This window comes from Phalacrocorax carbo, chromosome 15 (assembly GCF_963921805.1).
Source record: "Phalacrocorax carbo chromosome 15, bPhaCar2.1, whole genome shotgun sequence".
NCBI classification, from domain to species: Eukaryota; Metazoa; Chordata; class Aves; order Suliformes; family Phalacrocoracidae; genus Phalacrocorax; species Phalacrocorax carbo.
Window position 1 is genome coordinate 5841270 of NC_087527.1, and position 25395 is coordinate 5866664.

Genomic DNA, 25395 nt, shown 5'->3' on the forward strand with positions numbered 1-25395 from the left:
TGTCACCCTATAGAATAAACGTTTATTGTCTGGCTGATGTTGGTACACATGTCAACGCAGGTGTAGAGACAGTGATGGAGGGGTGAGTGGTGCTGAGCAGGTGGTGCCCCGAGCTGGGCTGGGGAGGAAAGCGGGGGCTGCTGTCCCAGCTCATTGCTTGGGCTCCTTGCTCTCCCAGGACCCCTCGCCTCCTCACCCACTCCCCAGCACATGGGTGCTACAGCCCCCCAGTGTGGAAGTGCCCCAGGGTGCACGTGCCTGGTGGGAAGCAGGGTGTCAGCACAGGGCTGTGGAGCTGCCCCCAGTGAGGTGGCACCAAGCAGGGCCTGCGGTGAGGGGAGGGGCTTCCTTGCAGGGAGCCAAGAACTGCTCGTGGACACCCTGCCTGTGGAATGCACCACGACCTAGGCTGGGCTGCATAACCCTGGTTGGCCACTGACCCATGTCAGCCCTGGGTCCGAGCGTGCAGCCGTGCCCAGGCCTCCCCAGGGATGCAGGGGTGCTGCACACAGGACAAAACTCCTGGGGAACAATTAACACACTGGAGCACGGGAAGCGAGCCAAGCTGGGGAGCATCCCTGGCAGCGCCTACCTGGCCCTGCCTTGCCCTGCCCACGGGGTCAGCCCGCAGCCGGCCGATGCAGAGGGAGCTCCAGCGAGGCAGAGGCGTGGGGTTGCCCTGGTGGCAGAGGCCCCTAGCCCCAGCGCCGGTCCCGTGGCCGCCCCAGACCCTCCTGGGGCAGGCAGCTCCCCTGCCTGCCGGCAGCCCTGAGGGCAGGGGGCAGCGGGGTGGCGAGCAGGGCAGGCTCTAGCACTCTTTCTGCTGCATGCGCAACTCGTGGCGACGCAGGTGGTTGTAGAGGGACTGCACGTAGGTGAAGACACACTTGGAGTCTGGCTTCTTCCCCATGATCATCATGTCTTCCACCTCCACCAGAGGCACGCAGTCCACCAGCGTCCTGCAGAGACGCAGCCCTCAGCGCAGCCCCAGCTGGGCTGCCCCAACGTGGGGCTGGGATGGGAAACCCACACCACCCAGCGCTTGCTGGCGCTGGGTACCGCTGCCCCCAGCCCCGCTCAGCTCCTGCCTGCCCCTCAATAGCCACAGTCCTGCTACTCCTGGCACTGGGAAGAGAGTGTGTGCTGCCTGCCTGCCTTGCACGCCTCACGCCCCCAGTGCTCTCTGCTCCAGCTCTTGGTGCTGGCAGTCACCCCCTCCTCAGGCTGTGCCCACCTTCCTCATCCAGCTCATCTTGTGTATTGGAGGGAGAGATGTGCCTACCCACACCTGCCTGTGCTGCGTCCCTGCCCCAAACAGCGCTGGCTAGGCCACAGGAAGGCAGTGGGGGTTCCTGGTCTCCTGGCTCCCCTCAGCTCTGCCAGCCCACTTCCCACCCTTGTCCTGGACCAGAGCCTGGGGAGCTGCCTGCCCCAGGCACAGCCCAGCACACCAACAATGGTGGGGTGGGCACTGCCCAGCTCCAAGCAGCTCAGCACTGGCCTGTGTCTAGCCCCTGCTAGCCCAGGCCCCAGTGCTATGCTGGGGTCTGTGCAGGGCCCTGCTCCAGCAGCTGCCAACCTCGGGGGCCTCTGGCAGAGCACCCATGGCTGTCCCCTATCCCCATAGCCTCTGGGCTCTGCCACTGCCCCTTCGATGGGGTGCATTCTGCCTGCAGCACCCACCCAGCTCCATGGGCTGCAGCTGCATCTCTTGCCCCAAGCTGAGGCTCCCTGGGCAGCTGCGGGGTCTAGCTGGAGGGAGCTGCCAGCACATTTGGGGTAATCACTGTGACAACCAGGCAGGGCACAGAGGGAAACTGGCCACCTCCATCCTCTTGCCTTTCTGCTGGGTGCTGGTGCCAAGGGGAGAAGCAACCCTGCCACTGCTGTGACCCACCAGCCCTGTCTGGGTCCCTGTACCCCTGCCAGGCAGTGTGGCAGGTGCCAGCACCCACCAGGGGACAGACAGTGCCAGAAGACCCCAGGCTGCTGCTGCCAATAATGGCCGATGTAGCCATGAGTGCCCAGGGTGGCAGCCCCCACAGATGCCACGGCTGGCCTGGCTGCTCTGGCCCCCGGACCACCCTCCAGCAGGGGCTCTGACCCAATCACAGGGTGCACTGGGCAGCTCCGAGCACATGGAGGGTCCAAAACCCAAGCTGCCACCCACCACCACAACACCCTCCCAAGCCCTCTCCCCATCTCCCCAGGCTGCAGTAACACCCCTGCATGCCTCACCCCCCGCCCAGCACAGCCCACCCCAGCCCCACAGGCTGGCACCGGCACACTCGAGCAGGTAGCCCCAGCTGGTGCCAGCCCCTTAGGGAGAAGCAGGGCCAAGGACAGCCATCTGGCCTAGAGCTCTGCCAGGACCCTATGCCTGCACCCTACTGCCCCAGCTCTTCCATGGGGCCTCTGCTGTGCTGGAGTTGATGCAGCCATAGAGTAGATGGGCTCTGAGCCCACATCCTGGCCAGCACTGGCCCCACCTCGTGATTTGGCCACCCTGGGGAGGTGGGGGGGACTGTGCTCAGAGCCTTGGAAAAGCCCCCACCTGAGCGCTGAAGGCCCCCTGCTACTGCCAGCCCTGGCACAGGGGTGATGGTAAAGCAACAGCTGCGCAAGGAGAGCGGCTCTGCCCTTATAAAGGCATTGTTTGGACCCCGGTGTGCTGGTGCTGTGCAGAGCCCGGGGGAGCAGTGGCTCCAGCATCAGCTAGGATGCCCCTGAAGACAGGCACAAACACTGCAAGACGAGGCAGGACCCAAGCCTTGACTCACACTTTCCAGGCTCCCCGCTCTTGCCCATATATGAGCAGGCAGCACCTCACAGGCAGAACACCATCGCCCACGCCTGGCCCTGCACAGTGGCTGCAGCTCCCCCCTGGCTGGGGCCAGCATTCCCTGCACACCTCAGGGTGGGGGCAAGAGGCAACAAGTGCAAGCAGTTGCATCGTGTGGGGTGCTCACCCACACCCAGGCAGCACCACTTGAGCTCGTGCTGCTGCAGAGCACCCAGAGCAGCATCCCCAGAGCTAATCTGCAGTGTCGGGCTCAGCCAGCGGGGAGGGAAGAGCTGCAGCAGCTCTGTTTCTGCTAGCGCCATCCCCATGGCTGGAAAGCTAACAGCCCCCCAGGGTGACACAGCTCCCCCATCCCCAAATCTCCATGGGTGCTATTGTGGAAGGCCAGAGGCCAGCTGGCCGCCTCCGCCCCTCTCCTGGCCACACCTTGGCCCTGCTGGCTGACACCACCAGGACTCACCCCTCACCCACCGGCATCCCCCAGCCTCTTCCCCAGCCACAGCAGCTGCTCCCCGGCCCCTCGGCCAAGCAGCAGTGGTGGGGCACGGGTGAGTATTTGGAGGGGAAGGTTCTCACCATCGCTCCCAGGGGGGTGAAAATGGGCTACGACTTTTTGGTTTTTACCAGCCCCTTCTGGACCAGGCAGCGATAGAATTCCTGAATGTATGTGTACACACACTTCCAATCGGGCTCGCGCATCCGGACCATGTCCTCCACGTCCAGCAACTGCGGACAGTCCGCGTGCTTCCTGGGGGCAGGGAGAGAGAGGGGCAAGCCAGTGACCGCAGCCCAGTCGGGAGGGGAGGAAGAGAGAAAACAAGAGACACGGATCAATGCAGTTCCCGTCCCCGCCCCCGGGCAGATGCTGCTCTGCTCTTGCATGCTCTGGGGGTGCGCGATGCAGGGGCAGGAGGGCTCCGGGCACCGCTGCGCCAAGGCCATTCAGTGAGATTTGGGGGGGCACAAGCAAGGGATGGGTAGGGCAGGTGAGCAGCGTGGAGAGGCGTGAGGTCCAGAGGGAAGGACAGACAAAGGTAGAGGAGGAGGAGTGAGGTGTTCTGGCACGCTGGGTGCTCGGGGAGCGGGTTCCAGAGTGGAGCGGCGCTCTATATAGCCCCTATATAGACCCGCCGGGAGGATGGCAGGGCAAGCCCAGCTGTCCTGCCCTGCTCCACTTGGAACCACATGGCACAGCCCTGGTGCAGGAAGCTCGGGAGAAGACGCTCACAAGAGCTGGAGGAGGAGGAGGAGGAAGGACGAGAGGCCACCTGGCTTCCAGGCTGGAGAGATCGATGGCTCTCTCAAGTCCACGCACCGGTTCCCCAATTAAGACAAAAAGTCCATTACCAGGAGCGCCAAGAGCCAGGCACACGGCCCCCTTCTCGCTGCACCGAATAGCACCACGGCACCCAGGGAGCTCGCAGGAGCTCCCAGCTCATGCCACTGCCCTCCGGCACTGGCCAGGAAGGGACCCCTGCCCACCCGGCCCTGCCCCTGGGCAGGGTGCTGGAGAGGAGGAGGAGTGGGTGGGAGAGAGACAGAAGGAAGGAGAGAGGGGCTGGCTGCCAGCCCTCCAGCTGGACGCGCTCCGTCTCTCAGCACCCAGGAAAACCAGAAGCAAAAAGGGAAGGGAAGAGACTGGAAAAGCTGCAACGGTGTTTGAGCCCCTATGACTGTGAAAGGAGGCACCTGGCATGGACAAGCCCCACTCCCCACTCCCCAGGTCCTGCAGTCCCACACCCAGCACCCCAGGATGTACTGCCTGCAGCTGGGCGGGCTTGGGGGGCTGCTGCCCTGCCTTTGCGTGCTCTGCCCCACACCCACGCAGCCCAGACCCCCATGGCCACCCTCGCCACACCAGACTGGGCTGCGCTGGCCTCTCACGGCTCTCTGTCCACGCAGCCACTGCTTTCCCCCCCATGTCCAAACCTTGTTGCACAACAACATGGGGGGAGTGATGCTGACAGGTGCCCACCTCCGGCGCCATCGCCCCTGCCTGTGTCCCCCCTCACCCCAGGCAGCAAGTGGGAGACCTGCCCTGAGCCACCCCACGCCCACATGATGGCACAAGAGCTACGTACTCTGCGGAGGAAAAGGCCACCTCGAAGTTGTGGCGGCGGTTCTGGGGCGTCAGCTGGCTGTAGTCAAATGCGTCGGGGAAGAAGTTGTGGACTAAGGCGCAAAAGGCCATGCCATCACTCCAGCTGGATGAGAAGTTCTGGATGTCCACGTGCTGTGAGAGCAGGAGAGTTACCAAGGGGCAGAGCAAGCAGCCCTGGGAATGGGGACAGGAGGTGGCACTCACCTCATAGCCCCGGGTCTTGGCTCTGCACCAGTCCAGCAACATCTGTTTGATGCTGTTGGCGTTGGGCACACCAAAGCTGGAGGAGCGTTGCACAGCGGTGCGTGCTGCTGCGGGGTTTGGCGAGCTGTGGCAGAAGATGTGGATTGTTACCCACGTGGTGCTCACCACCCCAGGCAGCCTGCCCCTGGCCCAGCCTCACCTCCCACTCTCCTTCTGCAGCTTCTCCATCATGGCCTTGCGAGCCTGCGAGGCCGATGTCTTGGGCAGGCTCTGAGCTTTCATCAATTCCTTCTTCTTCTCAGCCTGGCGCCGCTCCAGCGCAGCCAGGCTGCTCTGTCTGGAGGCACTCTCATCTTCACGGTCAAAAATGCTGGGAGACAGACAGACAAAGCTAAGGGGGCTGTGGGCAGCCCGGGGAAGGGTACATGGTGACCTCAGTCCATTGCCAGCCGTGGAGCTTTGGAGACCTCTATGTCCCTGGGACAGAAGAGGGGTGGCTTAAGGTCCCTGGCTGGCAAACATGTCTCCATACCCATGGAGAGACTCATGAGGACTGCTGGAGACAGCTAGCGCACCCCAAGGACCAGGAGGCTTTGGGGACATCCCTGCACAGGGACACTGTAAGCTGGGCAAAGAGGGTTTGTGCAAGCAGATGGCTGACAGGGACCACTTGGGGCCAGCCCCAGGGAGGCACTGCCACTTACCTGCCCATTTTTTTGGAAGAGGAGCTGTATGATGATTTGGTTTGAACAAATGTGCTGTTGCCATCTGCAGAGAGAGAGAAAGAGAGATGCCTTGGGCAGGAGCCATGGGAAGTGGTGCCAGGCAGGTGTGGGGCTCTGCCCATACCATGGGCAGGGACATCTTAGCAGCAGCAATGCCCCTCAAATTAAGCCCAGAGGATGCTGCTGGAAAAGGGGCAGCAAAAGCTCTTACTGTCTGATCTCTTCACGTAACTTGACTCCATGGTTGTGGTACGGGAGGTCTTGGTGCCATCACCTGTAGGGGGCAAGGCAACAGGGGGATCAGCTGGGGCTGGGGGCAGCAGCACCCACAGACACCTACTGCTGCCAGGCACCCTCACACCCATGTAGTGCAACAGGGAGAAGTCCCAGGTGGCAGAGCCATGGCCAGGGCACGCAGAGGGAGAACTGATGGCACATGACCCCCAGGCAGAGTAGAGAGGCCAGTGTGAAGTAGCAGGGAGGTGGAGCATCTCTCAGCTCCCTGCAGCAACTCTCAGCTTGAGCCACCCAGGGACTGGGAGAGTAGAGGTGTAGGGGACAGGAGACAGGCCCGAGGTGCAAACAAGGCCCCTGCCACCCCAACAGGGCAGAGGATTGGGTGGGAAGGCACCAGGGAAGATCCCTTAAGGATCCCCAGGGAGGCTCTGGGCAAGCCAGAGGAGATGTAGGAACACTCAGCCCTGAGCCCCGGTATTGATCCCAGCACAGTCAAGCCAGACCCAGGACAAGTGGCGAGAGCGGCAGAGAGAAGCTGTGGTGGCAGAGCACCAGGAAAGACTCTGCATGGCCTCCCAGAAGGCTGGGACACCGGCTGTATTGGGCAAGCGAGCCTTGCACCCCCCCAGCCCATACTAGACTGGACGAGACGCTCAGTCTTGGTGACGGTGCTGCGTGCTGAGCCGTCGGCCGACTGGGTGCTCTGTGTGGTGGTGGTCTCTGTGGCATGGCCAGCCCTCCCTGCTGTAGCCTGGCTCCTCATCTCCTGCAGTCGCTGGTCCCGCTCTTTCTCCCGCTGGTCTGCAAATGCAGGTGGGAGACAGCATCAGCAGTGAGAGGCAGGGGTGGTGGTCATGATCCCTGCCACACTGGGGGTCCTGCTGTCTGCTGCCAGTCCAGAACCAGCTTGTGGGAAGGACAATGTCCTCAGCCTGGCACAGCCAGAGGTGCAGCAGAAGATCCAATGCGCCCTCCTACTTCACCACAGCTGCGCGGCCCCACTCCAGCATCCTGCTGGCTCCACCTGCAACACCACAACCAGAGCCCTGACCCCTGTGGGGTCACCATCCCCAAGTACCTCGCTTGCGCTGGCGCAGCTCCCGCATGGCGTTTCGGATCAGTCGCCGCTCCTCAAAGTCCGTTGTCCGATCCAGCTGCAGGAGAAGGTGGAGGTCAGCATCAGCCCTCTGCCACCAGCTCCGGGTCCCCTCGCCTTCCCCCAAGAGCCCAGTAGTGGAGGAGGTACCATCTTATCCAGAACATCCTCATCCTCAATCCTGCTCAGCTCCTCGACATTCAGCTTGCTCCTTCGCTCCAGCTCCTTCACTTGGACCTTCTCCATGCCGTTGGGCAGCTGCGGCTCCAGCCTCGGTGCCTGGGGCTGCTCCACCACCTCTGGCTCCATCTACAAGGACAGCACCATGCGACTGAGCCTCTGCCAGACTGGCTGCCCCCCCACCCCCCCAACCCCACTGCTCAGGGTCCAAGCCCTCCATCAGCCTGACACTTGTCCAGTGCCACCGGCAGCAGGGACCCTGGAGAAGATGTGCCACATGTGATGTAAGAGTCCACAGCCAGTGGGACACCACAGGTATTGCAGTGACCAGGGTAGGAGAGGAATGCAGTGTCCCCCCGCAGGGCACCCCCTGCCCCAGGAGGGCCTGGCGGGCTCCGACCCACTCCCAGTCTGGCTGCCAAAGTGTCCACAAATACTCTCCACCCCACATCACCACAGGCTGCCAGGGCCCTTCAGCACGCAGGGCCTGCCCGGGTGCTCCAGGCTGGGCAGTGCCTGGTGCCCAGCAGTAGGCAAGGTGCTGGCAAGGCCACTGTACGCTATTAGCAGCACAAGGGATTTCCAGGGAATTAAGGGACTTAGAAGAGAGAAGAGCTTGTCCAAGAGATCAAGAGCCTCCCCCGCATCCCTGCTCAGGATCTAGGCCAGCTCAGCCCCCGCCGGAGCAAAGCCAGGACGCCAAGTCCCTTTCAGCATGACCCCCCAGCAATGCGCAGCAGGCAGCGGGCCAGGACTGGAATAGGGCAGGGAGGCAGCAGAGGCGAGGTGCCGGCGTGGGGCTGGAGCAATCCTGCCGCACACCTGGCCCCATCCTGCGTCTTGCCACCCTGGCCGGCACCTGGCCCGCGGCAAAGCTGCCGGCGGGAGGTGACGCCAGCCACGTGCGCCTGTGCCACCACCTGCGCCTTGCCACTGCTGTGTGTGGGCAGGGGCAGGACAGCTGCCTGCAGCCTGCCCGCCCCGCCGGCGTGCCAGCAATGCAGAGCAAGCAGGCGCCACTCGCCCCCAGCAGCAGCGAGCCTGAACGGTGGCAGATCCCGGTGACGCTGTGTCGCCCGTGCACCACAGCAATGGTCCCACCTCATGCTAGGGGCTTCACCTTGGCTCTAAACACCCCCGGGGCTGCCAGCAGCCCCATGGGCCAATGCCACCCTCCCGCCCCCCCTGCCAGGCACTGCCGTGGGGCAGGGCTGCCCACACTCACGCCGCTGTTGCTCCGGGAGAGGTGCAAGGCCGATTGCTGGCGCGTGCTGGAGAAAGCGGGCGGATGGGCCACGGGGCCGCCAGGCTCCTCGGTGCCCTCAAAGTGGGCGCAAGGGTCCTCTGCTTCCAGAAGGAGGGTGCTGAGGTCCTCCCCGGGGGACTCCTGCGGCCCCAGCTGCAGAGCCAGCAGGTCGAGGCGCCGGCCCAGGCGCGCCAGCTCTGCCCGCAGCTCCAGGTGCTCCTCCTGCAGAACCTGCAGCGCCCGCGCCAGGGGCTGCACCCGCTGCAGCGCCTGCTCCAGTTGCCCCTCCACTGCCTCCCGGAAAGCCCCCAGCTCCTGCCGCAGCTCCGCCAGCTCGGCCGCCCCGGCCTGCGCGAGCCCCTCCAGGCTGACCCCTGGCATGGCGGCGGTGTCGGTGCTGGCAGGCGCTACAACGAGCCCCACTCAGCTGTCCTCTGCCCTTTATAGGGGCGCCGGGGGCACCACCCCCGGCTGGAGGCCGGCCCGGCACAGCTCTGTGCCTGCTGGGCTATTCTTGTCGCAGCGGCCGGGGGTCCCGCACAGGGGTGCCGAGGCAGGCGCTGACACTTGGCAGCATTTCCAGCCCTGAGACCAGGTGGCTCAGCAAGGGGGAGCCCTGCTGAGCAGCTCCCCCCGCCCCACCCTCCGAGCGGCTGCCAGTGCCCTGATCGCCAGCCTGGGGGCCCTGGGGCACAGCAGGTGGCTTAGAGCCCCCATGCAGGATCAGCCCCGGACCACTACCATGCTAGGGCCGGGGGCCACCCATGGGCCCTTTCGCCCAGGTGCCCTCCTATTCCTGGCTGGCGTCACCCACAACACACTGACATCTCCAGCCCCAGACCAGTGCCGGTGTGAGGACATTAGTCACGAGCTGTGATTTTTTGGGGGCTCCCATTCCCCCATGCTGCCTGACAAATGCCCAAGAGGAGCAGGTCCCAGCAAAATGGGCACAGGCAGCACCCCACCACCGAGAGGACATGCTGCAGCAGCCACTGTCCCCAGAACCCGCACCCCACCAGTCCCTCCGACCGGGCCCTACCTGGCAGGGCTGCCAGAACCGCTGCCACTGCCACCTCCTCCTCCCTGCCGGCTGGGAGCACACCTGGAGGCCGTGTCTCCTGCCAGGCAGCCGATGGGTCCTGAGCCCCCCCACCCTGCCAGGCAGCACTGCTAATACCTTAATGAGAGCTGACGGGCTGCTCGGGCCAAGCCTGCCCAAGAGCATTAGTGTGGAGAAGGCACCCCTCTACAGGCAGCGGGACCTGCCGGCTAGTGCAGGCAGCACTTGAGGGCAGCCCTGCCAGGCTGTGGGCGCTGCCTGCTTCATGCTAGCGAGGGCTGAGGCGAGGACAGAGTGAGCCAGCAGTCCCATGGCCACTGGCAGTGCCATGCCTGCTGAAGCAGCCAGGCGAGCACAGGGCCACGAGCGAGGCAGCACCACACTTGTCATCCTGGCTCCTGCCAAGGCCACGTGCGCGGGCGCCTCGCATTACCCTAGATGGCCAGGAGCAGATAAAAGCACTCGAAGGGCTACACGCACGGGGCTGCCTCTTGTGCACACCCAGCCCCGCTGCCCCTAGCACCTGAAGGTCCGCATCCCACTCGCCCCCAAAACAGAGCAGAGGGATTTTTTTTTTTTTTTTTTTCCCTCCAGTCGCACCCAAGAATCCCTCCTGGGCCAGGTGGGCTGGGGCTGCCGCTCTGGTCGGTTCAGGATTGCAAAGCAGGAGGAGGCAGGACCCCAACCCACAGCTCCAGGGTGTGTCAGAGCCCCTCAGGGAGCACCTCCCGGGCGGGCTCCCCAGCACCACAGCCAAGGTCCATTCCCAGGAGGGAAAACAGAGCAGTGGGTGGTGATGGGTTTTTCCCTGAGCTGCTGCCACCATAAAAGGTGTTTAAAACAGAGGGATACCCAGAAAAGGCTCTTAGCCCACCCACCCCCCACCCAGTGTCTGCACACACAGTGGCACAGTCCAGGGTGCAGAGGGCTCATGTGGCTGGGCCTGTGCGTCCACGTGCAGACCCCAGGGTCTCTTCATGGAAAAAAAAACCAAACAAACCACCACCAACAAAAAAGCAAAACAAAAACAAACCCCCTAAGCCCCCCAGACCAAACCAAAAGAACAGCCAGAGCTTCCAGACCATGCTGCCAGCACCAACCCACTCGCTGGGTCACTGCTCCCCACTCCAAGCCCAGGACCCCCCAGATCATGCCCAAGGGGGGCATGGCCCCACAGCACCGAGCCCCTCTCGACACTCACCTTGGTGACATTGCTGCTGACGCTGCTGATGCTGCAGACACTGCTGCCGCTGCTAGGGACAGCGGTGACGCGGATGGGGGTGCTCCGCAGCCCCAGGGTCACCTCTGCAAGGGGAGCGAGAGGCACACGGGATTTGCCCCAGCCCAGCAGGCCCAGCCCCCACCCAGGGAGCAGCTCACAGCCCAGCTGCCTGGCTACTGCACACACCCTGCCTCAGCGGTGGGCACTGAGCTCTGGCACAGGGAAAGAGCTCTGGGGACAGCCAAGGGATGGGGAAGCCAGGCCCACCACCACCACCCTGGCTCACTCTCCTCTCCCCAAGGAAGGGCACTTTCCACAGCGCTCCTGCTGGAGCCAAGACCCCCCTGGTCCAAGGGATGGCCCCAGGAGCATCCCAAGCCAGCCACAACTGCAGGCAGGCAGGGCTGGATTGGGGCAGAGCTGGATCGGGGCAGAGCTGGATCAGATACTGCGCAGCAGCAGGGATGGGATGGCGCAGGACAGTCTGGACTCCCCTGGACCTGGTCAGTGAGGTCAGAGCATGAATGTGGGGCAAAGGTCAGGGCATGGCCATGGGGATAGGACAGGGGTTTGCAGAGGGACCCCAGGCACAAATATGGCAGCATGGTGGAGATGGGGACAGGCTGCAAAGGCTAGACAGCCTCCCAGTACTGAAATGCCCATAGCAGGCTAAGCATCCCTGCCAAAGGGTGAGGAAGGCTGCCAGGCACGCTGAGCCCACAGCCTCTGCTCTTCTGGCAGAGCCCATGCTCAGCCTCTGGGCTGCCAGCACCCAAATGCCACTGCTGCTGCTGACATGTCCCATCAGTGCCTGCCTGGCCTATCACTACCCACCTGCCTGCTGGTTTCCACCTGCTCGCTGGTGCATACCACCCTGTCAGAGCCCAACAGCCCACTGGCACCCATTTGTTCCACCACCCGACTGTGCACATCATCCTGTTGGGACCACTGTCCCACCGTGCTTGCAGCCCTGCCAGCTGCGTGCTGGTGCCCACTGCCCCCACGGTGCCCACCTTTCGCAGTCCTACCTCCCCGGGTGATGCCCACTCACGCCCATCGTCCCTACAGCACCCAGCTGCCGCACTGCCCATCTCCCCCTTCCCATCTTCACAACGGGTGTCCTCTGCCCACCCTTCCCCACCCAGTCCCCTGACGGATGCGTTCTGCCTGCTCTACTCATCTCCCTCACCCCATCCCCCCGATGGGTGCCCCTGCCCATCTTCCCTGCGCGGTGCCCACCTGCCCGCTGGCTGCCGGGGGCGGCCACGACGCGGGGCGCCAGGGGCTGCACGCGCCCATCCTTGATCTCGATGGTGAAGTAGGTCTTCATGCCGTCGAGGCCGGGGCCGGGACCGGGGCCGGCGGGGAGCGGGACCGGGCGCTGCTCTGCGCCTCCGCCGCCGCCGCCCCGCGCGTTTTGAGCGGGGCCCGGCGGGGCCGTGCGGGGCCCCCGCTGCCATTGGCCGGGCCCGGCCCGCCCCCCCGCGCCGCCCGCCCCCGCCGGGCCGCCCGCCGCCGCCGCGCTGGGGGCCGGCCCCGGCCCCGCCGGGGTGAAGCGCTGGGCGCGCTCCCGCACCGAGCCGGACCGCGGCGGCGGCCCGGCGGGGCTCAGCTCTGCGGGGGACAGAGGCGGGGGGGGGGGGGTGTGTGTGTCGTCACCGGAGCTGCAGCAAGCCACGGGGATCCCCGCCACGCATGCCGCACCCCCCACCCCTTCCCCGGCCCCACGCGATGCATGCTGCCCCCCCCCGCCACAGGGTGCCCACACGATGCATGATGCCAGTCCCCCCACCTCCGGTGCCCTGCCACGCAAGCAGCACTCCACGATGCCCCCATGATGCATGCTGCCCCCCAGAGACCCCACCACACATGCAGCCCCTCTGAATCCCCTGCCATGCATGCTGCTCCCCCCAGGGTGCCCTTCAAAGCTTCTGCCCCCCTGCTTCTCTGGGGCCTGGCTGCTCATGCACATGGGTGGGGAGGGATAGATGCTGGGCAGGGGGCAAGAAAGCAGGTGGGCAGCCAGCAGCCAGCTCCACTCAGCCAAGCGCATCCTGCAGCATCCTGCCACTGCAGAGCTCTGCACCTCCCCAGCCTCCACCAGAGACCTCCTGCCACTGGGAAGCAGACAGAGTGGAGGCAGCTGTTGCTGAGACCTTACCAGTGCGGCCAGCCAGGCGTGGGGAAGGCGGCATTTGCTCCCACCGGTGAGTGTTCAGGCGAGCCGGGGTCCCTGCTACATCCTGGGTGAGAACTGCCACTTGGGAAGGGACAGGCCAGATATGCAAGGAACAGGACAAGGAGAGCAGAGGGTGAGTGCGGCACAGGGTGCTGTTGCTTCCTGTGTGTCATGCGTGTCCATTTCCATCCCCCATCCTCCCCCCCGCCCCCCCCCCCCCCCAAAAAAAAAAGTGCTGCATCCTGGGCTCCCCCTCCCCGCCACCCCACACTCTCCGGAGCATAGTGCCAAAATCCATCAGCACTTGCAGGCTGCTTTGCACCCTGGGCAGCCAGCTCTGCCCTGCAGTGCCAAACCACACACAGAGGAGGGCAAGGCAGAGATTGGGGTACCCATGTGCCAGCAGGGCAGTGCCATCTCTGTGCCAAGAGATGGGGATCCCCCCTGCACCTGCCAGGCCCTGGCACAGCAGGGCAAGCCCAACATCACCTCTGGAGAGGAGGGTGAGGGGGCCCAGTGGCTCAGCCCCCACCCAGGGAGCACCCAGGGTGCAGACGGACTGAACAGGCAGCACTCTGGCCTGTGGCCAGAGTCACTGATGCCCAAGTAAGGGGACGCAGCCTTTCCCCAGCCCCCAGGTGAGGCAAGCGGGGTGTCAGGTCCTGCACACTTCCCTCCACCCCAGGACAGAATGCTGCAGCCCACCACCCTCCAGCACCTCCCCAGGGTTTCTGCCTTCCCAGGAGCCAGCAGCCCCCAGGGGCTTCTTAGAGGGAGAGGACCTCCGCTTGCAGGAGTGGCTCTGAGTGGGAACCTTGACCCTGGGGGCAGAGAGCTGCTTTCTGGTTCCCCTCCCAAATTGTTTCTCCACGGCACAGCCACGGGGATGGTTTTCCCAGCCGTAGGAAGAGGGCAGCTGCTGGCCACAGCAATCTCTCAAGGCTGTGGGGAGGACCCGGAGAGTGCTGGGGCCCAGCCTGGCCAGCGAGCATGGCCCCAGCAGGGTCAGGGCCAGCCGGCACACGGCTCCCGGCCATATTGGGACAAAGAATGCAAAAGGCTGGGGTTTGCTGCCGGCACCAATTCCCTTTCATGGCCCTGCTGCTGCCCAGCCTGGAGCTGGGGGACTGGTAAACAGCCCTCCTGGCACTCCGCTCCCCTGGCACCCAGCTGGGGCAGGCACTGCCACCACATGGCCGGGCAGCAAATGGCCACTGACTGGGGACAGCCCTTGGCCTGGCCACGTCCTGCTTTCACATTCCTGCCCCAGCCTGCGTAGCCTTAAGCCAATTCCCCAGGGCTGAGGCTATTCCCTGTGCTGCCGGGATACGCGTGCTACAGAGCAGGGGGGGCAGTGGGGGTCCCCTGGGGCAGCACTGCCCAGCTTGGGGAGGGGGATGACACAACAGCCCCAGCACTCCCTCCCCATGGGGCTGCACTTACCCACTGGCAGCTCACCACGCCTCCCAGCTGGCCCCAACAACTGGCTGCACACCCTGACACCAAGCTGCAGGGAGGGAAAGGGGCAAAGCAGTCAGTTGGGGGGGGGGCACACACACCCCACACCCACAAGACCACCAGCCCCTGGCGAAGTGATCAGTGGCAGCCCCAGCCTGTGCCACCAGTTCTGTACCATACCTGGCTGCCCTGGCTGCCAGCACTGGGCTGGCCCCGAGGGGGCTGCTCCACCCGGTGGCTTTGACCTCCATCAGGCTCCTGGGCAGTGGCAGGGCTGCCCAAGCTCCCTTCCTTCCAGGCTGCCTGGGGCTGCCCCTCAGGCTGGGCAGTGTCCAGGGAACATGGCTGGTCCCTCTCCAGCTCCTTCCCATCATCTCTGGGCTCCGGACTGGGCTCCGGAGCTGGCTGCAGCTCCACGAGCACAAGGGTCTCCGAGACCACGGCTGCAGGAGAGAGGAGAGGCTCTGCATGGGGGAAGCCTGCTCCCGTGGCCCCACCAGGCACCCAGCTCCCCTACTGGCACCTTTGGGAGATGCCATGCTGCCCTCTCCATCCTCCCGCCCCTGTCTGCAGCTGGCCCTCGCACTGCTCAGGCCCTGGGCGTGCACCCGGATGGGGCTTTGCCACCAGCATCCATGGGGACTCACCCTGGGCACTGGGTTTCTGGGGGTCTCCCGCCTGCTGGCTGCATAGCTCCTGCATCCCAGCTGGGACACACTCCTGCTCCACCGTGTTGTCTTCCTCATGAGCCTGGGGAGAGCAGGGGGTGAAAGCGGAGCCAGACCCACTCAGTGTCTGACCAGGTCACCCTGTCTTATCCCTGCCACTCGGCCAGGGACATGCCACAGGCTGTGGCCTCCTCCCATGCCACCCAGTTCCCTGTCTGCACACTGCCGGTGAGGGACAAGCCACCCCCTGCACAGGGGCCACTGTAGGAGGCTGACAGTGGGACAACTGTCCCCACACCCCGCTGCCTCCGCCAGGCAGGGAGGTAGATGATGTGTCTACTGAAGGAGGTCCCAAACCCTGCGTATCCCCAGGGCACCCAGCACTCCTCTGCGTGGGGCTGATAAGCACCAGGGCATGGAGCAAAGAGCTGGCTCTTGGATCCCTCTGTGGCCTCTGCCACAAGTACACCAGCTTTGCCCAGCATGGATGCCAGGAGGTGGGAGGAGAGAACAGCCCCTGCCCAGTTTCCCTGTCCCCTCTTACCCCCCAGCCCAGGCACCTCAGGGCTCCATGAGGCAGGAAACACCCACTTTTGCATCACCCTGTCTCTGTCCGTCACGCTGGCAGCTCTGCTCAGCAAATGATCGGATGCTCTGGGCACAGAACCACACGCTCACATCAGAGTGGCAAGGACACGCAGGTGACAGGTGCATCCCTGACACATTCCTGAGCAGGGCCAGGGTGTCCTGGTATCACCAGCCAGGGCACAGGGTGCCAGTCCTGGCTGTACCAGTGCCTCTAGGAGCACCATGGGCTCCAGGTGTTGATGTGACTCAAGGGTGGCAGGAGGCGGAAAGGGCCTGTACCCCAGGGGAGCCAGGAGCCAAATCCAGGTGCCACTACAGCTGGCATTTAAGGGGAATGGCCTCGGGTTTGGAGTAATCAGCTGGACAGAGTGGGACAGCCCCACCAGCTGCTCAGGAGGTGTCCCAGCATGGCCAGAGCTGGGGGCAGTGTGCCAGCACATCCGGATGGGGAGGGCAGACAGTGCTGAAAGGTGGCACAGGGCCATGTTCCCCCCCACAACCTCTTGCCACAGCCCTGGGGCAGGCAGAGGGGGAAGCTGGCTGAGCAGAGACGGATGCAGGGATCCAAGCCTACCCACTCACTGGGGTTATAACCACTGCTTCTCCCTTCCCCACCCCCTCCCCCAACAGGCAAGTCTGTGGTGTCTCTGCAGGGACCTCCTACCACCACAAGCACCACAGTCCCCTGCAGGGTCACTGCCACTGGGCAGAAAAGCCAGGCTTGCACCCGTTCCTTCCAGCCCTGCCCACCAGCTCATCCTTTCCCTGGCCACAGAGCCCCCACCATGGCTGGTAGGCACAAGCCTCACTCCAGAGTGAGCCCCGGCCCCTCGAGGGGCAGGAGGAACAACCAGCATGGGGAGGGGGATGAGGGGATCAAGATTTCTGTCTATGCAAGGAGACTGATGCAGGCAGCTGCCGCAGGCAGGACTAGCAGCTGTCGCCTCCAAAGAGCGCCGTCCCTCCAGAGATGCAGCAGGGAGGGGTACACCAAGTGCACTGAGGGGCCCTGCAGACCCCTCACCCACAGCACTCATGCCCAGACTGTGTCCTCAGGGAGAAGCCCAGAGGCAACCAGGCCTGAGCCCCCAGCCCCAGCTCACCACTGCTGGGGCCACACTGACACAGCCCAGCCATGTCCCCCATGTCTCCAGGGACCCCAGCTCCACCTCCCCGGTCCCCTCAGGTGGGTGAGTCCAGCCTGCCCAGGGGTCTGTGCCCCAGGCAGGCTGGCACAGGAGCCCAAGGGAAGGGCGATGAGGTCTTTGGGGGTCCTGCCTCCCCAGCGGCACCCTGCACACTCACCGCTGAGCCTTCAGGCTCCTGGGCAGGGGACTGCTTGGCAGCCCCCCTGCAGCTGTTCTCCTCTGGCCTAGCCAGCGCTGGCTGCTTTACATCATCCTGCTGGCTGTTCTCCCTGCTCGTGGCTGTGGCCAGGGGCTCGGCGCTGCCCTCACCATGACTCTCCCTGCTCCCAGCCAGAGCTGGCAGCTCAGTATCGTCCCTCTGGCTGCTCTTCTCATTCCTAGCCATGGCTGGCGTTTCAGCATCATCCTTCCGGCTGATTTTCACATCCCCAGGCACAGCGGAGGGCTCACTGCTGGCTCTCCGGCTGCTCTGCGCATTCCCAGCCAGGGCTGCGGCTGGATGGGAACAAAGGCTATGTTTAGGAAGGAGCTGCCCATGTTCTGGGCTCTCCAGGGTACCCACCCCGGGACGTGGGGACAGTGCCTTACCTTCGATCTCCTCAGCCCGCAGCTTGCGGATGGCAGCTCGGATCAGCTTGCGCTCCTCGTACTCACCCGCCGCCCGCAGCTGGAGGGGGAAAGACCGAGGAGAGAGGCAGGGTCACCCCAGCACACGGACGGCCCCGGCACACGGACGGCCCCGGCACACGGACGCTCACCAGTTTTGTCAGCTCCTCCACATCGGTGATGGCTTCAAGCTGCTGGGACAAGGCGGCCAGGGCTGCCTGCTGCTCCTCCTCCAGGCGCCGGGACCTGTGCAGGGGCAAGAGCGACCAGCCAGGAGCTGCCATGGGTGCTCAGGATCAAAGTCCCCTCACGGGCAGCTGGCAAATTCAGGCAATGGGCCCCCCGCGACGTGCCAAGCCGCTCGGCACCAGACTACTCCCACCTTCATACCCTCCCAAATCTGTCCAAGCCACAGTGGGGCCAGGCATCAAAGCCACCACCCCCTGGGGCAGAGACAGGGAGCAAGTGGGACACCAGCCCCACACCGGACTCACCGCGGCCAGTTCTCCTTGTCGTCCTGCCGGTGGCCGCTGCGCTCCGGGCGGAAGCGCTTGGATGCGAGTGCCTCCTCGTCCCTCTCCAGCTCCTGCCGCTGAAGCTCCCTGATGGCCGAGCGGATGCGGCGCCGCTCAGCCAGGTCCACCGTTACCTCCAACTGGGTGTGACAGGGCAGGGCTCAGAACCGGCTCTGGCCACTGCGGCCCCCCCCCCCTCCCACCCCCCGGCTCAGCCCCAGTGCCGCCTTCTGCCTGGCTGCCACAGGCTGCCCACGCGCCGTACAATGGGGCCGTCTGTCCGGCAGTGCCCACGCACAGGCTGCCTGGCACTGACTGGCCCGGCGGGGAGCGGGCACGGCCTCCCTGGGGCAGGATGCTGGAACCAGCCATGGTGAGGAGGGGCTACTATGGTGGCACTGAGACCTTCAGGCATATGAGGGGCAAGGATATGGGGCACATGGCACGAATGCCCGTCAGTGGTCTGTGCAGCCACCAAGGGTCGGTTTGCTGCAGCCCTGCCCCACCTGCCACCAGTACAGGGACGAGTGCTGGCATGCTCCCACCTTGCCAGCCCCTCCAGCAGCAAAGGGGGACAGCAGAGGATCAGGTTCCCCTCCCACCCACACAGGCCCCAGGGGGTATTAGCTGGGAGGGTCTCAGCATCCCACTGAAGAGGAGTGTCCCCCCCCAGTCCCTCTGCAGCCCTCCCCACCTTCACACAGCACTAAGGGATGGTGGGCAGCCCTCAGAGCCAAATCCATGAGTAGCATCTGTCCTAAATCAAAGCCCAACCCTCTTTATGTGGGCAACGTGGCCACGACCACTCCACACAACCCCCCACAAACATCTCACGGGTGCTCCTCAGCCCACCCAAGGCCATCCACCAGGACCTGGCATGGGCATCCAAAGCTGCTTCCCCTCTTCCAGATCAGGTCCATAGTCCCAGCCCTGCCACTGGCCCCAAGTGCTTTGAGGGGGCCATGCACAGCCCGCCCCCCATGCTGAAGGGAGGCAGAAAGCAGCTGGATACATGGGGAAAGGCCAGCCAGGGCAGGCACAGCCTCACTGTCCTCCCACTGTCCTGCTGTGGGACATCGGGACTGACCTGGTGCTGGGAACCCAGGAGGCTATTTCCCATGGAGCTTGTTAAAAATAAACCCTGTGACCCACAGCAGCTGCTGACAGTGTCAGGCCCCAGCACACTGGGAGCAGCCACAGCTGCGCCACAGGACAAGAGCATCAGTCCCCTCCCTTCCAGTCCCACGGGCCACTGCCAGGCCACCCATCCGGGCTTTTAAGGTTCTGCTGCAGAGGGAAGCCAGGGCTGGCCCCTCAGCCAGACCCAGCCTGAGCAGTGCCAAGGGCTCCAAACCACCACCCACACACAGTAACCCCTCTGCACAGACCCCCTAGCAAAGCCATTGCCTGTCACCTTCCCTGCTTGGTGTTTGGGGACCAGGCTGGAATATTTCCATCCCAGTGAAGCCAGCAGGCACAGAGCTGCCACGTGCTACCCCAGTGGCAGCCAACATTGTGATCCTCCAGCCCCTGCCACCCTCATGGCCCAGCTGGGAGCAGCATCCTGCCCCAGCTGGGAAGACCCTGGCAGGATGCTCAGCAGCCAGGACTGCTGAACCCCAGGGCAGCTCTCCTCAGCCAGCCCAGCACTGAAAACACATGCAACATCAGGGCAGCTGCTTGAATCTGGGGTGCTCCCTCCCAGCCCTGGCAGCCCCCACCACACCAGCTGGCAGGCCCATCCCTTCCAGCATGCTGCAGCTGCTTATCATGTCCCACAGCAGCACAAGCATCTGCCTCCTGGCTAGAGCTGGGGCCTGCAGCCCCCCTGGGTTCTCATCCAGAGCTGGCAACTCCGCTGGTGCAAGGGCAGGGAAGTGGCTGGGAAGAGCAGGAGCCACTGTGCTGCCAGGGCAAGGGGATGTCAGGGAGGAAGCCAGCCCCTCCGTCCACAGGGGCCTCCCATTTCCCGTCTGTGCTAGGCCTGCTTGCCCCAGGCAGCTGCCTGCCCCCCTGCGGATGCTGCTGCAGGCAGGGACACCAGCTGCCAGAACAAAGGCACCAAGACTGGGCCTTTCCCTCTGCTGCCCCAGCAGACGGCAGCCACCCTGGCCAGCTGGGAAGCCCAGCTCTGCTGCGCCTAGAGTGGCAGCAAGGGGCTAGGAGAAGTGATGGAGTCTGGTCCGGCCCAAAATGAGGGGCTGGAGGTGGAGGCCCCATGGCAAGCATAGCTCTCCCTGCAGCCATGCAAAGGCCCTGAGGACAGAAAAAACACTTCTCTGCCGCACGCTGGGAGGACAAGGCCCTATCCGTTCCCTAAATAAGCTGGTGGTGGTATGTGGCTTGGCCCTGGTAACTGGGTCAGGGCGGTGGCGGGGGGCAGCAGTTGCAGGAGCCAGGAGTGACAGGACACCAGCCCCACACACCCCAAAGCGGTGGACACCCCCTGCACTCACATGCTGCGTGATACCCGCCTGCCAGCAACTGGGTCTGCCCTACCCAGGAGCCTTCAGCTGGGACCTGACCCACAACTGGGTCCTGGAAGGCTTGTCCCCAGAAACAGCAGCAGGGCAGGAGAAAGAGCCTTGTCCCAAGCCCATGTCAGCAGGGAGCCAGGATGAGGCAGACGAGTGGCTTTGGAGCCACTCTGTGGCCAGTGGTGAGGGGGAGTGTGCCAGAAACCACAGCTGGAGCCAGGGGTGGGAAGGGGCTGAGGGGCCCAACCCTTCCTGCATGGGCAGGCCCAGGGATCAGCACATGCCAGGGCCCCACCGGCCCTGCCCAGGCAGCAGCAAATTAATGGTTACAAGCAAACGCCTGCCTCGGCACACATAAAAAGTGGCTTTGTGAAAGGGTGCTGGCAAGGCACCCATGGGCTGCTTTCCTGATGATGCCTGCATACAGTGGTGTTCAGAGCCCCAGCACAGCTGGCAGCTCCTCTGAGAGGGCTGTAATTAGCCCTGCATCCATCCAGCTCCCTGGAGCGGCTGAGCAGAGAACACCTGGGAGGCTGGAGCCTGGCCACAGGGAATCTGCTCTAGGGACAGAAGCCAGGCACATCAAGCACCTCCTGTGGCCCCAAGCTTCACTGTCACCTTTGGAAGGAATCATGGAGAGTGTGACGGCCTCCCAGGCAGAGGACGGCAGGAAGGACAGCTGGGTGATAGGGACATGGCAGGGATGCAGTGCTCCTTGGGGCAACCGAAGGCTACCAGGTGTAAGAAGAAAGGGACCTCATGGCTGTGACTTTCTTAGATCAAGCCTGCCCTGCCTCTGCCTGCAAGGGGATTTGCATCCTGCCTGTCTAATTAACCAGAATGAGATCTGGAGGGACTGGAGTGGGTAGCATTCCCAGCCTGGGGCCAGCAGACCACAGCCTGGAGCTCAGCACAGCCCTGAGTGCTCAAATAACCCCCTGCTTCCAGATACCCAGCTAAGGGCCACGCTGCAGCAGCACTCACCCTGTTCCCCACAGCTCCCTCCCCAGGCTCCTCCAAAGCCCTTGGTCACCTTCATGCTGCACCACAGGTTCATCCCAGCTGGCCTCCCCAGGACTGGGGTACCAACAGGCAGCTGGTGAGGGAACCGCATTGATGCCTACAAGAGGGAAATGGGGAGCAGAGGCTCCCTGGCAGCTCCCAGCCCATCCAGCACAGAAACAGTGCTGGTGAGGTGGATGCAGGGACATGCTCACATTCCCCAGCCTCCTTCTTCCAGGACCACCAGGGACATCACACACCGCTGCCGAGGTGTCACTTGCTGGGAGAAAGGAGGAGAGGCAGCCCAGAGCCGAGGGCTGGGGAGAGCAGAGGAGCAGGGAGGAAGCGGTGGGAGAGGCAGTTTTCCCTTATATGGGCTAATCCTCTTCCAGCTGAGCAGAGCCAAAACCTAACCAGAAAGAAAAATAATTCCTTCCTCGCCTCACGTCAGCTCGGAGCAGGCTTTCCCCAGCCCACGCAGCACAGATGCAGGGAGACCCGAGCTGTGAGCAGGGTACTCTGGGGATGCAAAGCCCCAACAGTCAAAGACCAAGCCCAGGGGAGAAGCAGTGCTTGCTGCGTGGGTAAGAGCCACCTCCCCAGGCTGGCTGGACACCCATCCGCACCACAGACCCAACACCCACCCAGTCACCGCTCCCGGGGCTCCATCTCAGCCCAGAGACCTCAGCTGGGACATGGCAGAGCCAGACCACTGGCAGGACAGGGAGAGACCCAGACCACCCATCCCCACACCTCCAGGGTCCCCCATTGGCCCTGATGTCACCCCACAGAGAGTGGTGGGCCCCTCAACCCACGATCAACAGGCAGGTCTGTGAGTTGTCACCCAGAGCAGGCTGAGGATGGCATGTCAGGAGGCTCTGACATAGCAGTGCAGCCCCTGTGCCGACCCCCTGCCCATGGCACAGCGCAGCTCCCGCTTCCCGCTGGTGCTGCGGCACCCCAACTCTTTCCTGTTCCCGCAGACGTGCCTTCCCGGCTGACTCAGCTTCCTGCTGTAGCCATTCCCCAGCGCTGGCCTGGGCCACCCCACACTCAGCCCCCAGAGGCAGTCGGCAAAGCCCCAGCCCCGAGCCTGTGGTGCCCTGGGGCTGGAGGGGAGGTGGCAGGGCCACCTAAAGCTGGGCACCACTTTGTAGGGCTTCCCGGCACAGCAGCCCTGGCTGAGCAGGTCAGAGACCAGCACCCAGAGTCCCACTTTTGGGACACATACGCACTCATCCCCCACAAGCTCACCCAGCCCCAGCAGCCACAAGACCAGGGTTCGGCACCGGCTCTTTCACCCCGGGGGTACAACTGGAGCAGGGCAGTGACTTGGACATTGCTCCAGCAGCTGCCGCACAGGAGGGGATGCCCAGTCATGCAGGCACAGAGCCTGGGGAGCAGCCCCTGGCAACGAGCCAGCCCGGGCAGCGCAGGAGCAGACACCCAGGCCAGACAGCAGCCGGCACCCGGAGAGCGGTGAGCAGGTAACTGAGCCGGCAGCAGGAAAGGTCTCAGGCGGGAGCCCCTGGCCAAGGAAATGGAGCCAAGAGACAGACGTTACCGCCTGAGCGCGGGTGCCAGCAAAGGGCTAAGTGTGGTCAAAGCAGGAGCGCTGGAGTCTCTGGATCCCTGGGACAGGACAGGGATTGTACTAGAGCTCACCCGTGCCCAGAGCTCCAACCCGGGCCCCTCCAGGTGCTGCTGCCCGGGATCCCCCAAGCACCGCAGCAGCTCCCTGCCGGCGGCCCCACTCGCCCCTCAAGCTGGGGCAGATGGGCCCACGCTACCGCTCAGCCCTGGGGCCAGCCCGCGCCTCGGATAGCCGCTGCCTCCCTCGGCAGAGCACAGGGAGCCGGGCCACGGCCGGCTCCACACCGACCCGGCCCCTCGGATGCCGCCACCAGCGAGCAAAGGCTGCGGGCAGCGGGCGCCGAGCCCCGGCCCTGCCCGCCGCGGGGACTCACCAGCTTCCGCAGCGCTCCCTCGTCCATGCCGAGGAGGTTCTCCTGGGACATCCTGCCCGCCCGCCCCGCCGACGGGGCCCGCCGCTGCTGTCGGGCGAGGGCTCGGCGGCGACCGAGGCAACAAAAGACGGCCGGGACGGCCCGGCTCCGGCTCGGCCCCGCTCCGGCCCGCCGCGACCCGCCCGCGCCTCCCCACACTTCCAGCACCGCCGCGGCCGCCCGCTGATTCCCACCGCCCCGCCCCACGGCTGCCGCCATTGGCTCTTCACGCCGAGCGGCGCGGCCCCGCCCCGCCCCGCCCGGCTCCGCCGCGCCCCGCCCACCCCAGCGCGGGCGAGGCACCGTCGCCGTGGCCGCCGCCGGGGGTCTGGGGGGATCTCGGTGCCTGTCCCGGTGCCGTGGAGCCGAGCCGAGCCAAGCCGCCGTGCCGTGCCGTGCCGTGCCGTGCCGTGCCGCGCCGCGCCCCGCCGCGCCGCGCCCCGGGGTCCCTCCCGCCCCACACGGAGCCCCGGGACGCTGCCGCGGGTGTCCCCCCCGCCCGCGCCGGTGCCGTGCCGCACCGCGGAACTCGGGCCTGGCCCGGCAGGGGTTCGGACCCTCCGAGCGGTCACGGCGCGCCCGGCCGCTCCCCCGTGGAGGCGTCCTGGTGCAGCCTTTCGCGACAGCTTTTAGCAACCCCCCAAATGTGGGTGTAGTGCTGCCCTGCAGAGCGGCCCTGCGCCCCCAATCCTCCCTGCCGGTGCAGAGGGGTTCGGGTGGGAGAGCGCGATCCCCACCCCTCGGTCAGCTTAGTGGAGCCTGCAGGCCATGACGGTTCCATCCAGGGACTCCCCAGCCTGTCCCTGCCAGCGGTTGGGGCTGCTCCTGCCCGCCAGAGAAGCTGCTGCACCTCCAACTTGCAGGGTGCAGGGTGGTGAGCTGCCCAGAGCCTCCTGCGTGGGTCCCGCTCTCCGCTGCGCCTGCGGGGAGATCACACCATGGAGGGCACCTCTGCACACTGTGGGGCTTATTTTAGCCTCTTCCTGACACCTCAAGATTAATTCCCAGGGCACTGCCAGAGCCCACCACCCACAAGGGCTTCGTGGGGACATGGGAGTGTTTGCTCCACATGGTCCCAACACCCACTCGCACTCAGGAGCTGCTTGTGGTGTCCTCAGCCCATCCTGGCTCTACACCATCCCGCGGGACTCTGGTTTGGCCCATACCTCTCCTGCTGGCTTCTGCTGCCCCAGAACAGGGGCCTCAGCCACTCCTGTGCCACTCAGAGTGGGCCTCCTCTGCCAGTCAGGGGTGGGAGCAATGGGCGATATAGGGGTTTAGGGAGGTATTCCTCCAGGCTCCTGTCCCATCCCAGGTGGCAATGCCAGGACGGCCAAGCGCAGGTATTGGGGTGAAGGGAGGATCCCATAGAGAGGATGCAAGGCTGCAGCCCTGCTCAGCAGATGACAGGCTTGGTGGGGCTCAGTCTGGTTTCTGGGAAAAGGCCAGAAGTACTCCCTGGAGGGGACCAAGCCTGACCCACTCCTGCAATTGCCTGGCAGTGCTGTGGGCTCTATAGAGCAGGCAGCTGCCACCTGCTTCCAGCTCCTGGGAGAGGAGTAGTGCTGCCCCCTGCCCTGTCCGGCAGCCCAGAGACCAAAGGGCTTGTCCAGAGCAGGCTACTGACATCCAGTTCACTGCTTCTCTGGGAGTTTCTGCCTCTGGGGATGCGCGTGGAATAGAGCAGGACCACAGCCTCCTCTGCCACAGGGGAAGACCCACCACTGCAGGACAGAAAAATGGGGTGTGGTAGAGGTGCCTAAAGGGTCTGGCAGGTTCCATACCAGGAGTGTTGCTGGTTCAGATGTCCCACTCCAGGCCTGTTTGACAGTGTGGCTCTCCAGCTAGGCTTGCATCCCAGAGCCCTCTGCTCT

General features: G+C 64.6%; 1 protein-coding gene across 2 annotated transcripts; it reads right to left on the reverse strand.

Moving 5' to 3' along the window:
* On the reverse strand, positions 1 to 23700 carry SMTN (smoothelin). Of its 2 annotated transcripts, XM_064466716.1 has the most exons (21): positions 23483 to 23672; positions 18016 to 18176; positions 17674 to 17767; positions 17504 to 17582; positions 17073 to 17410; positions 15159 to 15261; positions 14692 to 14954; positions 14497 to 14560; positions 13036 to 13134; positions 12114 to 12488; positions 10854 to 10957; positions 7317 to 7475; positions 7149 to 7224; positions 6707 to 6871; positions 6045 to 6107; positions 5813 to 5876; positions 5308 to 5478; positions 5109 to 5232; positions 4885 to 5036; positions 3380 to 3551; positions 825 to 959 (listed from the first exon to the last, which is right to left on the reverse strand). In XM_064466716.1, the coding sequence occupies exons 1-20, from the start codon at positions 23531 to 23533 to the stop codon at positions 3407 to 3409; spliced, it is 2850 nt and encodes a 949-aa protein (XP_064322786.1). In that variant the 5' UTR covers positions 23534 to 23672; the 3' UTR covers positions 825 to 959; positions 3380 to 3406. The 2 variants fall into 2 exon arrangements, with proteins under 2 accessions (XP_064322787.1, XP_064322786.1); XM_064466717.1 differs by lacking the exon at positions 3380 to 3551 and having other exon boundaries at positions 1 to 959; positions 23483 to 23700.
* Positions 23701 to 25395: the final 1695 nt, after the last annotated feature.